Raw genomic sequence first — 14,531 nt, forward strand, 5'->3', positions numbered from 1 at the left:
GCAAGTGGTAACAGGACTGAAGAACAGACCAGAGAGCTGCATGGTACTCCCTGGCTTTTTCCATCAACGCCCTGAGAGAAAAGAGTTGGTCGGTGCACCCTCTGCCCTTGCGGAACCACACTGGTTCTCACGCAAGAGGGCCTCCGCTCTGGGTTTGATCCTGTTCAATATAACACGAGTAAAAGCCTTGCTGGGGATGCTCAAGAGGGCAATGTCTCTATAGTTGTCGCACTCGGAACGACTTCCCTTCTTGTAAAGAGGGACAATGAGGTGGTTCAACCATTCTGAGGAGATACTCTCGCTGCTCCAGATGAAGTTAAACAGTGAAGTGAGCCAGCAGATGGTTTCGCCTCCTCCCAACTTCAGCAAACTCAGCAGATATGCCATCATCTTCTGGAGCCATACCATCTCTGAGCTGTGTGATGGCTACCTGAATCTCATCTTCAGATATGGGCTGGGACAAGTTTTCATCATCTGGGAATAGTTCTCTGTAAGATGGTGTGGCAGCAATGATGTCTGGTAGTGCATCAGTATCCAACTGGCAGCTCGATACGCAACAATTAGACACTTCTGCAAAGTGTTGTGCCCAACGTTGAAGCTTGTCGATGTCACTTGAGAGAATGGATCTATTCTTTGCTAGGATGTTGGATGATGAAGGCTTGGATGCCTGTTTCTTAAGTAGCCTGAGCTGTTTGGCTACGCTCCCACCACAACCTAGTTGCTGTAACATGTTTGCTCTCCTTTCAGCTTCTACTGCTCTAGCACTCCACCAGGCATTCCTTGCTTTGTCAGCAGCCACCTTGGTTAAACTTCTCAGTCTGCGATACTCTGCCAAGGCATTTAGATGTTGCTGGTCATCAATACTAGATATGTTCCGTACGTGTAGCCACGCTTCTTTCTTCTTCCTGGAGAGGTTTCTCACTTCTTCTTTGATCCAATCAGCCTCCTTCTTCTTTGTCAAGGGTGGTAGGTTGCCGCTGGCTTCCTGTATGGCTGACTTGAAGGAAGCCTACTCATCCTCAATACCAGGTGAACATGGACTAGGGGTAGCATTGTGGCTGACATAAGCATCTGCAAGAGATGCACGAAAGGCTAATATTTTTTCCGATGGTAAAAACTTGGTCTGTCGAGGAGGAGGATGATGATACTGACGACACTTCGTTTAATCTTGAATCAAAAGGTGGAGAGGACGAGCTCGTGGTCTGATTGATGGTAAACTCCCCAGTAAACACGCGTGTCCATAACGGAAGAACGATGCTTGGCACTAACTAGTATATAGTCTATGACATGACCAGGATTGGAACGGTCACCATTGCGATACCAAGTATACTGATGTTGTGACTTGTGCCGAAACCAGGTGTTAGTAATAAGAAGTTTGTTGGTGACACAAAAATTCAACAACCATTTGCCGTTGCCATTAATTTCACCTACCCCATGAGGACCAAGAACTGTATGCCAAGTGTCGGTGTCTGTTCCTATTCAAGCATTGAAATCCCCTAGAATAGTGACCATGTCTGTTGCTGGAATGGTTGCCATTGCAGAATGCAATTGTTGTAGAAATCCTCAGACGGTTGATTGGCTTCAGTGGTTGAGGTGACAGGATTAGTTGGAGCATAGATAGCAAAAATTGTGATGTAAGAGAGATGTGGGTTCAAACGGATATACATAATTCTCCTATTGATGGGCTTGAAAATACTTTCAGCTGCTTCCCAAGCTACTCGAGCACGGGAGATAACACAGTGGCAACTCCACCAGAGTGTGAAGAGTCAGAGTCCGAGTGAAGAATGGTGTAAGACTGCATTGAAATAGTGCCATGACCCTGCCAGCGTGACTCAGAGAGAGCCAGCAAGTCAATACGTTTGTCAAACATTGTTCTAACGATTTGACAAAGCTTGAAGCTTTGGGAACTAAGAGAACCCGCAGATTGAACATTCCAACAAGCCAGTCTAGTCTTGCGTTTTGTGTGAAGAAAAGCATACGACTTAGATGTTGTAGTGAGCTTGGTTTTGAAGGCTGGTGTTCTCTGTTCATCACAAAATGAACACGGAACAGATTGGGACGCCAACCCAATTTACCCACGTTGTACCATTAGCAGGGCCTTAACCCAGTATCCGGGATTACCAACGAGGAGGTTGCACGACAAAATCCCCCCCCCACACACACACACACACACACATGCACACACACACACACACACACACACACACACACACACACACACACACACACACACACACACACACCACACACACACACACACACACGCACGCGCGCGCACACACACACACACACACACACACACACACACACACACACACACCAGATATAATTCAAAATCATTTGAGTATGCTATTTGCTCAGACACATGACTAGCATGTTTTGTTTTTGATGGCTTATAACCAAATTATTACTTGTTATTGTAACATTAATGTGACTAATTAATTAAATAACGTAACCACTATAAAATTTACACAATAGATGACAACTACGTGCAGTATCCTCACTTCCCATTGAAGCTCAAGGTAGGAAAACCACAGACTTCTACTGCCAAACGTCAGCTGCAGAGAAACCGCTGCTCTTGAGGCTCATGTTGCATGTTAGCCTGAATGTTCATGCAGTTACAAAGTTTTGTATTGTGGGATATTTGCCGACTTTTAATCAACGTGGGCAGGTCTGGTGTACTTGTTGATTTTACAAGAATTTCTTACATCAGTTTTGTTGAGGATCATTTCTGTTGTGAAACAGAGACATATCACATGCAGTTGGTCAACATAAACTACTTATCGAATTGTTGTGTGACTTTAGATAGGTTTCTTTTGTATGTAGATGTGGGATATTGTTATTTAATAATTAAATGCTACAGAGTTACTAATAGCACTTGTGAAGTCATGTTGTGATATTCTTACTAACTCATTACAATTGTATGTGTGATAGGATGGGAAGAGACCTTTTGATTTTGCTGTGAGAAGATGTCACATGTCAACAGCTAATCGGTTGTTTTCAATAATGCAGTCAGTTGAAGATGTTGCATTAGAAGTGAGTAACAGTTGTCTTACAGCATAATGAGTAGATACAGTTTGGTATTTTTGTTTGTATTCCCTTTTATGGAATTGATTTGTGACATTGATTCTCTTTCTTTGATTGTTGATAATAGAATGTGTGTAAGCTGCTGCAGTGGGCATGTAAGAATGAAGTGGATGTTGCAACAAAGATTGCAGAGAAGTTTTGTCAATCAGTGGAGAAGAAGGTGAGAGTTTTCACAATACTGTTGATCATGTGTGAAAGATGTTTTTGTGTTGTGCATGCAGTCTGGTTGCACTTTACTTCACTTTGCTGCTTTACTTGATCATCGTGAGGCATGTGAGTGTCTGTTGAAGAAGAAGGCTGATGCAGATGCTAAAGATAAGGTAAACAATATTATGAACTTTATGGTAGGAAGTTATATCTTAAAACAGAACAAGCAGTGCAATGAAGTGTCTACTGAAGCTTTTTTATTTGTTTGAACATGACAGTTGTGTTTTACTAAGCAAGTTAGTTGTGCATATGACAATAACACTTCAGTGTTATGTCTGCAATGAGCTGACCATTGTCATTGTTGTAACTGCTACACTGTACTGCAAGGTCACATTGTCCATACATGTATACTTACCAAAACTCACATGAAGCAACGTCCATTGAATGCACAAACAACTTTTTGATGAATTTTCTACAGAAATTAATAAAACTATTAGAATGTTATAATTGACGTCTGATATCTATTATTTAAAGAAGGAAAGATGAGAACAATACACTTGAGATGGAATGTATTAAATATATATAATTCGTATTATATGTGATACCATTTCTCATCTTTGAGTTCACAAACCTCTGGTATAGACCGTTTTATCTTATTTGTGTGTGTTATGTTGTCAGAATGGTAAGAGACCACACCAACTAACTGATGGTGACCTGAGAAGACGACTGATCAAAGCAGTAGTAAGATGTTTATGTAGTGAGATATGGTGGTATGTGTAGAATGGATGGGTTGTATTGTCAGGATGAACAGAAGTATGCTGTTCTGTATGCTGAGGGCACAGTGAGACCAGAAATCATGAAATTGTGTTTCATTGGTAAAGAAGGAGCAGGAAAGACGACACTCATGGAGGTTCTCGAACGAGGATTGTTGAAGTGGATTTTTGCAAACGAGAATCAAGCAGATAACCCAGAATGTGAAGAGGAACGCACAATTGGTATCAACGTGAAAACAGTCGATATTCCAGGAGTGGGTCGCTTGTCACTGTGGGACTATGCAGGTCAAGGGCAGTTCCACAAAACACACGGTCTCTTCTTTTCTTCATCCAACTCGTTCTTCATCCTGCTAGTGAGTCTAGTGAAAGGCGAGGAGAGACAACTGTGCAGTGTTGAGGAGTTGCGACAAGAGCTTCAGTATTGGCTCTCATTTCTCAGAGCCAGTTTGGATGCAGAGTTTATACCCACAGTGTTGATAGCTGCCAGTCACATAGATTACTGTCCACAGCGTCGGCATGACTTGCAGCCTGTAGTCGATTACATGCGTGAGCTATTCAAAGGCAAGATCAACATCATTGAAGATTGTTTTGTTCTCGACTGCAGGAAGAGCAGGTCACGTGAGATGAAACAACTAAAGAAAGTTCTCTGTGATGTGAAGCAGCAGTTTCAGCTGGTGATTGATTCTAAGAATACTTAGTTGGAAATATTGCTTGCTGATAAAGATATTTATGTTTCAGTCTGCTCCTCTGTATCCTCGTCTTTGTCAGCCAGTCGTGTCCAAGTTGCTTCCTTCTCTTCGTAACAAACAAGAAGATCCTTTCATGGAGAAGGCAACACTCATGGAGAGGATTGAGCAGGAAGCATGTCCAGGACAAGAGAAGAAGGTTGTGGAGAAGGTAGTTGATTTTTTAGATGATTCAGGAGAGGTGAGACGACTAGCAGATGTTTAGTTGTTGTACTTGTGTATGTTTGTGTAATATTTGTTGTGATGTGTGTTTAGATTGCTGTTGCTGGCGATGTGGCAGCTCTCGATCCTGCATCTCTACATCATTATGCCATCGGTCCTCTCATTGCTTCTAAGTATTTCAAATGGCACGTCAAGTCTGAAAGGAATGATGGCACAGTAACAAGAGAAGAAGCAGAAAAGTCAATCAATCGTTTTCTGAAAGATAAGAAGATTCAAGTTCAACTCAACATAGATAAAATCCTTGCAATGAGTAAATCTCTTGGTATCTGCTTCAAAGTGGAAGGCAGAGACGACACGTACATGTTTCCAGCTCTCTTGCCTTCTAAGCATCTGTCTGTCATGTGGAAGAGAGACGAGAGTAAGAAAGTGTATGTCGGTCGTCGTCAAGTGTGCAGCAGTCAGACGACCATCTTCAGTCCGTCTGCATTTGGTATGTTTCAATCTAAAGTTCATACGACATTAGATACAGAAGCAAGGCTGTGGAGGAATGGACTGATAGTATCACGAGGTGATTCTATTGATTGTCATGTTGAATGTTTGGTTGCCATGGTAGATCATGTTCGTTCTGTCGACTTTGTATGTCGTGGAGGTAAGGCAACAGAATTAGAATGTGTTTCCCTGCTCGACACTGTCATGTCTCTTTGGAGAGATATGTTAGACAGATACAGTCCAGGCACTGAATATGAGACTGAATATCTGAGCAGAAAGCATTTAGAGGAACACATTGAACTGAAAGAAGTTGCTTTCTATACTGAAGAGAAAATTCAGGAAGCCAAAGCAACAAGTAAAGGAGCAAATGCTGCTGTAAAACAAGTAGTTAGTGATGATCTGATGGTGGAAAGTCTTGGCGACTTGCTAGTCATTCTACCCTCCAATAGAATGTTGACCACTGCAGTTGTTGTCCATCCCAGTGCAGTAGTGGAAGCTGTCACTAAGCATGGTTCATGTCAATGGTATTTATTTGGACATAAATTAGGTTTCAGTCACGACGAAATTACTTCGTTATGTCATGACAAACCGACTGCAGCTTCTAAATTATTTGCAATTATTCAAGTGAAGACTAAACAAGTTGGTGATGTGAAGATTGATGAGCTGCTGTTGGAGATATGTGGACTGTTGCCAAGTAGAATTGATGGTACAGTCAAAGAGGAGCTTGGAATCCCCACATGACTGTAGGATATCGGGTGGATATTTATCAACACTATAATAGGCATTTATTAATAAAATCACGAAATTGTTTAGTGTCATATTCATAAAGGCATCGTCATGTGTATGATGTGTAGACTTGAATTTTGTTTTTATTATTTATGTGTCTTGCTCAACCAGATCATTCTGGTTTGTAAGGTCTCTCGTAATCACCAGAGGCAAACCCTGCCTCAGATGCGCTTAGACCATCATGGCTGTTTAGACAGAAAACATGACTTTGCGTAGGATCCGACTGGATCCAAGAAGCACTGCTTTCGGTATGTGCTGTGGGTTGTGATGACCTGGAATAATGTCCAGCCACAGTGCAATACCTGTGTGCACTGTACCCAAAGCTCCTAACACCACTGGAACAACCAGTGTCCGACACTGCCACATGGGGCTTACCTCCACCTGCAAGTCACTGTATTTCGTCAACTCCTCAGCCTGTTTCCTGGCAATGTTGCATTGAGCAGGACAGTTGATATCAATAAGAAGACAGGTGTTTGTTTTCTTATTTCTGAAACAGATGTCAGGACGATTGGCACCGATCTTCCTAGCAGTAGGGATGGCTGTATCTCATATTATAGTGATGTTGTCCATCTCCACAAGCCGATCAGGATGATGCGGGTACCATCTGCTCTCCACTGGAACCCCAAAATTACGACAAATGCCCCAGTGGATAATGGAGGCCATCTGATTGTGTCGATCAGTGTAGTCCATTGGTGCCAAGGCACTACAGCCTGCCACAATGTAGTCAACTGTTTCCATGCCTACACTGCACAAGCGGCAAGTGGGACTGACATCTCGATGCAGAATGTTGCCCTCATAATACCGAGTCCGAAGAGCTTGGTCTTGAGCAGCAACAACCAGTGCCTCAGTTGCAGCAGGAAGATTCGATGACTTCAGCTATCTGTAGGTCTCTTTCATGCCCACGGGTGGTTTCTCAATGAGACGGCAACACTGATCATGCAAAGCTTTTCTGCCCTAAGACTGTACAAGAAGAGAACCGCTGCATTACGTAAATGTTTATATATTTTATATTTTTATTATTTTATGTGTCATTATGCCCGTCCATGATGGGCAAGCGGGGTCTTTACCCCATCTGGGTGCCCACCAACCCGGCAGGTGAGCCCAGCAGGGTACGTGTTTCTGTGTAGTTCACACAGCGATCAACGACTAGCCAATTCGATATAGATTACAGGCATTACTGTGACCGCAAACTTGGGACAGCAGGCCTAATGGATATCAATGACCACCAGGAAAGTGCTGAACGTCATCATAAACGGATTGTTCGTCAGACCACAGAAACTCCCCAACAACTGAAACTGGTCATAGTCTCATGGACAAAGCTAGAGAAACAAGAGAAGAAAGACAGACAAGTTTCATAATTTACGGTCGTCACTGGGGTTTGAACCCCCAGACCATGGAGTGGTAGCCATTGTCGCTAACCACTAAGCCACGGCTTATGTAGCATGTTGCCATGTTGTCTTGAAACCCGTTTGCAAGTGAGTGTGCACTGCTTGTACTAGGCATGCGCATAAAGTTGTAGGATGAGTTAAATTTTAAAAATGATTTTAAATTTTTGTGGGATGATTTTATTAATTATTTAGTAATTTAGTAAATGTGACTGGCAGGATCTCTTCAAGTTTTATGAAGATGACCTCCCCTGCCCATCATTTCAAATACAATTGCACGTCTATCAAAACAAATGGTACAATGTTGGCAGGGGTGTAGCGTGGCATGGGCTAGACAGGGCTATGTCCCCATCATTTGTAGGTGTAGTCATAACAATTGTGGACTGTAAATACGTGTAAGGACTATAGCTGTATAGACTTTGTTCTCATCTGGATGCGACTGATTCTACTGTATCAGTCAATTAGAAGCCAATCAAAGAGGATGTGTCCATAAAAGTGGGCGTGACCCATAGCATCGTGAAGTCTATCCCCCCATTTCTAGAGGTCGCACTACGCCCCTAATGTTGGAAAGAAACTGCCAATTACTGTCACAATGTGAACAGTTTCAGTGCCCTGTGTTGTCTGACAATGCATATTCACTCAACTATGGGGCTAACTAGACTTACTATCTTGTCTCTTGTGCAGCATGTACATATGAGATGAACATTTATATTCATACCTACACGTGATACGTTAATATTAAGTGTTAACATATTAATATCAAACCGCTCTAACAGCTGTAGTCCAGTGCAACACCAATCTGTAGTCCAGATTGTAACCTAAATAATAAAGTCAACATATCATGTACGACTTGGTGATTGCAGATTTAGTGTCTTGCCTATCTGATGACATGGCTCAATGTGGAATGCAGTAGTTGATTTCAACCCGTGCTAAACCTAGTTTAAGGCCACGCCCATTCCGTATGACCAACGAGCATTTGAAAGAAAAGTTGAAAGTGAATTACGCCATTGGCTACCTAGAAATGAAGGAAAAGGGTTGGTATGATGGCACAATGGATTATGTTTTAAACAAACATACATACATACATATATACATACATGCATGCATAGAGGACACACACAGCACACACATACATATATGCTGGACATACGTACATACATACATACATACATACATACATACATACATTTTTGTTTACAAGGGCCCCTAAGGCCCAGGTTAGATACTGCAATCACTATTCTGCAATCTAACACCGCAATCTAACACTACTGTACCAGAAGTCACTATCAGAAGTCACTATGATGTACTTCATACTTGCTGTACTTGCTGTAGACAGAACCTGACACTCCGGAGAGAGAGGCAATTGTATACATACATACATACATACATACATTTTTTTGTTACAAGGACCCTTAGGGCCCAGGTTACTGCAGACACTACTAAGTACTTGCTACTATACTTTCTATGATACTAGTATACAATCTACGATACTAGTATACAATTGAAACACTATCAGCAGTCACTGTCTATATGTAACTTCTTCTTTGCTTCTTGGACAGAACCTGACACTCCGGAGAGAGAGGCAATTGTATGTTAGTTCCTTGCCCAAGGGAACTTATGTATGTGGCCCTCCCGCACTCGAACTCTGACCCGAAGGTCCCGGATATTTCCAATCTTCAACTCCACACTCTAACCAATTGAGCCACATACATACATACATACATACAGGACATACGCAATGACAGAATATAGATAACAGACTGACTAGTAAACATTCTCGCATACCAAATGCTAGTGCATCACAGTTGCCGCTGGTGATAAAGAAATGCGTTCTGAATAATTCACCAAATCTACTTTTCCCTGGTTGGAAGGGTAACGGTGTGACGACATGAGCACCTGCTGCCCAGAATGCATCTCCTCCAGTCGAACAGTCTGTAGAGAAAGAAAAAAGTATGACAATAAGAAAACAATGAGGTGAGCTCTGTCTGTCTGTCTGTCTGTCCGTCTGTCTGTCTGTCTGTCTATCTACCTTCTTGTCTGTTCGAACTGACTTTCATTGTGTGGTCCAACTCCGTACATTTGAAATCCACGAACAGACTGCATGCCACCAAGAAAAAATCTGCACATCCAAGACACTGTAAACAAAATCACGTGCTACAACTAAAATATTAATAATTAAATAAAAAAACTTAAATATTAATAAAATTATAATTAATTAATTAATTAAGCTTAAGACACACACAATACATACACAAACAGTTAAAGTTATGTATACATCAACTACAATAAATAATTAATATTAATAATTAACAAATTTACATATCCTTATTTGACCATGTTCTCATTGATATCTACCTGTCACTAATGTTCGTTTTGCTTCCAGACAGCAACCTTATCAAACCTGCTGATGCCGTCAAACTAAAACCTGCACATCACACAAACTGCTACAAACAAACATGACCAACGAGCCCATCAATTGCACCTCACCGAACCAACAGACAAATAAACATTTGTCTGCAGTGTTGTGTCTGATTTTATAAATTTTGTGTCGCCACCTATTCCTGCTAATTCCTGTAAAAATGTACAAAAATTGATGTTGAGATATGGAGGTCACGTGATGAGCTTACTGTGTTGATTCTGAAGGAAGAGCCGTGAGTGGGAAAGACTGGGTCGTCACGAGAATCGAGAAGGAGAGAGTACTACAAGAGCAATGAGATTGGGATGGAAATGTATGAGGTAAACAGTAAGACATGCAAATGGTGATGTGGTTGGTAATACAATTAGAGATGATTAATAATTATTAAGTTAGTAGATATGATAAGCAGTAGATAATATACATAGAATAGAAACAACCAGATATAGAGAGACTGACAGACAAACAAATGGACATTGGACAGACAGACAACTGACAGACAGAAAGACAGACAGACAGACAGACAGACAGAAAAACAACAGACGGACAGACAGACAAACAGACAGATATAAAGACAGAAAGGCAGATGACAAACTGGACAGACAGACAGACAGACAGGCAGACAGACAAACTGGACAGACAGACAGACAAATAACAGATAAACAGACAGACAGACAGGCAGGCACACAGACAAACAACAGACAGACAGACAAATAACAGACAGAAGAAAGACAAACAGACAGATATACAGACAGAAAGGCAGATGACAAACTGGGCAGACAGACAGACAGACAGACAGGCAGGCAGATGACACACAAACAGACAAACAGACATTGACAAACAAACAGGCAAACTGACAAACACACACATGATTACTGTTATTGATGATTTCAGGTTGTGTCCTGCATTCTCTCGTACAGAAAGTGGCACAGCATCTGACAAACATTTCAATTGACGCCAATTGACTGTATAGCCAAACTGATCGCTGGCCAGAGCAAACGGCGACTGTGTAAGTTATACAATAAAGATACACAAACTTGAGTATATAAATCAGTAGACGTGGTGCTGACTGTGTAATTGACTGCAAGTCTGTGTTAGTTCATTGTATTTCCTCCATGGATACTCGAGCTCTGATCTATGGATGTCGAACTGCACACTAAATGAGATCATAAAGGCGTAGAAGTAAGTACATATGCTACACATGGACACACGCACATGCACGTACACACACTCACACACACACACACACACACACACACACACACACACACACACACACACACACAAATGGACAAAAATTGACAAATGTCAAGCCCTCCACGTCATTCGACGTCGACCTTAAGCGGAGATAGATTCCCTGCCAGGGCCTCCATGTGCTACTTGGAGGCTTAGGGCCAGCGCTACAATCCACCTGGATCTTGGCCAGAGTCATCCAGGTGATGGCACAGCTCTGGGACTGGACACCAAGGCCCACAAGTACCCGTCTGCTGCATGATGCTACTTGCATGATGCCAAGCCAGCGGTCATGTCCACCCCAGTCAATGACCAGGTACTCATTTATACTCCTGACTCGAGATAAGCAATTGTGTGCAAGTTTCTTGCTTAGAGGAATTATGCCATAGCTTGCCATCACTAGGACTTGAACCTACAACCCTGCCAGTCTCGGATGTTTTCATTCTCCAAATGCGCACTCTAACCAATAATTATTGATCTACAGCAACACACACACACACACACAATCACACAATTTGATAAAGTATGTTTTCTAAAAATTTGTAAGTCAGTTTAATTAATATTAATTCAAGTTACCTGAAACAACCTTGCTATCTCAGTAAGGCAGTGGGCTCTATGCCCCAAATGGCACCTACTAATCTGGTTGCCAGAGCTCAAAGAGGTACAGGTAGTGTACATGTGCATGATGCTGCATCGTGAAGTCCACAGAGCAGTGACAACAGCTCTTTATGTGTATGGATACATTATGAATATATTATGCATAAATAATAATTTAATTATAATATATATTATACTATATGTTACATTATGATATTGCACATTTTGTAAACGTCCGATCAAATTTGACGGAAGTCTGGTCAAAAGCTACTTTGGTCGGACTTCATGACCGGCAAACTTTTTTTCCTTAGTTCGAGCACTGCAATTACTGCAACACTGCATGGTGGGTGTAGTGTGAAGATGTGTGTATAGTCTACTCCGTGTATGTCGGTAGTTATAGTTTGCTATCTTAGACCACTTCCCAATATTATGGTGTACAATTCTGGCTACGCCACTAAAAATTTTAGCTTTAGACTCTGTTGAGCAACCTCTCGTTACGTCACTATTTTAGCTAGCTAGCAATAGAATAGTCGCGCAAACTCTCTGGCAGACTGCTAGAACAAATCTAAGACTGGATTAAAATAACAAGGCATATTTAAACAGTACATAGATTGTCAAAGTTTGCAACAAACCAAACGTTGATCGCATTTTTTGACATTTCTGTTTTGAGGCGTGATTTTTTCTCTCTAGACTTGCCGACTACACATAGTAGTCATTGGTGTTCGGGATCGTATTCATGAAAGATGAAACTCGATTTTAATTAGCTAAGCATCCTGTTGTACAGTAAATCACTTGTTGCGCAATTGGTGAGATCAGAGATCACGTGTCAGTGCGCAACCCACATCCAATCAGAATGGCGCGTAGAAATAGCGGGAAGTCTGAAGATGAAGCACGCCCAGTCGATTCGAAAGTCGTTTGATTCACGCACGACATGTCAGCCAGAGCGTCGTCGACAAAGATCACCGATATTCGGTAAGCCGCATGACTAGAGCTTGGCTAATAGACCTTTTTTGCGAGCGTGGCACTAACGACGTCGTCGCGGCGTAGGGAACACTTGGGTGCTACTTTGATGTCTTGGCGTTTGTAAACCGCGTGAGTTTGTAGCGAAAGCGACCAGTTTTCTTTTCGAACTTTTACTAGCGCGTATAGCGATGTGTCGAATTAGGCAAGGCCTTCTAATAGGACCCGACTCTTGTGTGTTTGGCGTCTTTTACATACATGAACAACCATTTTCTGATCTCTGTCGGGACTCGACGGACGTGAACTGTGGGTACAAACTTGCGTACGTAGTAGGATACGTGTTGTTGTGTGTGTTGTGAGTTTTCCCATTCTGTTTTCCGGTATCTAGAGTATACGTCGACGGTAGCTACAAGCTCGCCCTTCTTTTTATCCTGATTTACACACAGATACACAGACAGACAGACGGCTCTCCTTTCTAGATAGATATGAACAGTATCTGGTTGTTTTCTTGAGCTGCAGTCATTGTACACTGTATTGGCAGAGGCCATATAGATGCAGATGCAGATGCACCCTCGAATGACGATGAATAAACCAACTGTTTGTTTGTTCGTTGGTTTGTTTGTCTGTGCATGCGTGCATTTGAATCAGACATGTATAGGTTTATGATATGGACAAAAATATACTGTTCTAATCATTAGTTATAATATAGTATCTTATGTCTCATTTTAGGCAACTTGATAACGGTGACCACGTTAAAGTGAATTTTCTGAGCTCTGTAAACGGTAGCTTGGCATCATTGTATCATCATGGTATATACAATGATGGGTGTGTGTATCATTTTTCCGGTGACACTAAACGAGATGCGAGTTTGAAGAAATCTACAATTGAGGATTTTCGGAATGGACGAAGTGACCTACGTCGTATCAATTATAATAGACAGTCATGTTACGATTCTCAACAAGTTGTGGAGAGAGCCGAGGAGCTAGTTCGAAATGGGGCATGGCCAGGATACCAGCCGCTCACCAATAACTGTGAGCACTTTGCAACATACTGTAAGACAGGGATTGCCTACTCCAGTCAAGTCAACGACATCTTTAATATTAAATCTCTCGATATCATTAGTATTATTATTATTAAATCTCTTGATATCATTAGTATTATGATTATTAGTTTACTTATTATTATTCTATTTGCCATGGTGTTCTTCCATGGCTATGGGTTTACTATAGTTAGTAATCCCAACAATCTTTTTACAAGGATGAATTCAGTCTAGACTTGATGATTCGCCATTTATGTGAACATATAATAAAATAGTTGAACAAAAATGACTAGTATGTTTAGTGGTTTTTATGTTGTCTGTATCTTCCCTAGACTTCAGTAGTCGCCGTTTAATGACATCATATGGCATGTGTATAACATTATAGGGTCATAATTGGATAGGCATATCTCAGAGCATTCAGCTCTCAACGTGTGTGTGTGTGTGTGTGTGTGTGTGTGTGTGTGTGTGTGTGTGTGTGTACGCGCGCGTGCATGCATAATGATTGCTGAACTGAATTTCTTTCTTGGTCAGTCATTATGCGTAGCAAATCATAAAGCTAATGCTAGCGTTCGTTGACATCGATTTTAGAAATACACTGCACAATATCAATTCAATTCCAACTTGCCCAACCTTCATGGGTATGGTCAAGCATAAACCCGCCCATAAACTTACCACAATCATGAATTATCAACTAGGAGACGCAGAGTGCCTAGC

At 41.6% G+C, this 14,531-nt stretch overlaps 3 protein-coding genes across 9 annotated transcripts in view; 2 read left to right on the forward strand and 1 right to left on the reverse strand.

The window, feature by feature from the left end:
- LOC134176668 (uncharacterized) overlaps positions 1–6,222 on the forward strand; it is a 21,899-nt gene extending 15,677 nt beyond the window's left edge. For all 6 annotated transcript variants that reach the window (XM_062643321.1, XM_062643325.1, XM_062643327.1 and 3 more), the window contains 7 exons: positions 2,935–3,036; positions 3,155–3,247; positions 3,309–3,407; positions 3,913–3,975; positions 4,037–4,681; positions 4,746–4,934; positions 5,009–6,222. In XM_062643321.1, the coding sequence (XP_062499305.1) occupies positions 2,935–3,036; positions 3,155–3,247; positions 3,309–3,407; positions 3,913–3,975; positions 4,037–4,681; positions 4,746–4,934; positions 5,009–6,145 (2,328 nt within the window). In that variant the 3' untranslated portion in view covers positions 6,146–6,222. The remainder of the gene's footprint in view (positions 1–2,934; positions 3,037–3,154; positions 3,248–3,308; positions 3,408–3,912; positions 3,976–4,036; positions 4,682–4,745; positions 4,935–5,008) is intronic.
- A 2,257-nt stretch (positions 6,223–8,479) lies between these two features.
- On the reverse strand, positions 8,480–10,154 carry LOC134177002 (sorting and assembly machinery component 50 homolog A-like). The gene is made up of 5 exons (XM_062643701.1): positions 10,063–10,154; positions 9,931–10,000; positions 9,627–9,694; positions 9,361–9,507; positions 8,480–8,590 (listed from the first exon to the last, which is right to left on the reverse strand). Exons 3-5 carry the CDS (start codon positions 9,676–9,678, stop codon positions 8,511–8,513), a joined length of 279 nt encoding a protein of 92 aa, XP_062499685.1. The 5' UTR covers positions 9,679–9,694; positions 9,931–10,000; positions 10,063–10,154; the 3' UTR covers positions 8,480–8,510.
- A 558-nt stretch (positions 10,155–10,712) lies between these two features.
- On the forward strand, positions 10,713–14,139 carry LOC134177001 (lecithin retinol acyltransferase-like). 2 transcript variants are annotated; one of them, XR_009969419.1, is made up of 4 exons: positions 10,713–10,997; positions 11,087–11,170; positions 12,509–12,790; positions 13,508–14,139. XR_009969419.1 is itself a non-coding variant. In XM_062643700.1 (3 exons), exons 2-3 carry the CDS (start codon positions 12,750–12,752, stop codon positions 14,049–14,051), a joined length of 585 nt encoding a protein of 194 aa, XP_062499684.1. In that variant the 5' UTR covers positions 11,071–11,170; positions 12,509–12,749; the 3' UTR covers positions 14,052–14,139. The 2 variants fall into 2 exon arrangements, 1 of the variants encoding a protein (XP_062499684.1); XM_062643700.1 differs by lacking the exon at positions 10,713–10,997 and having other exon boundaries at positions 11,071–11,170.
- The last annotated feature ends 392 nt before the right edge of the window (positions 14,140–14,531 follow it).

The sequence above is a fragment of the Corticium candelabrum genome, chromosome 3 (assembly GCF_963422355.1).
Source record: "Corticium candelabrum chromosome 3, ooCorCand1.1, whole genome shotgun sequence".
NCBI classification, from domain to species: domain Eukaryota; kingdom Metazoa; phylum Porifera; class Homoscleromorpha; order Homosclerophorida; family Plakinidae; genus Corticium; species Corticium candelabrum.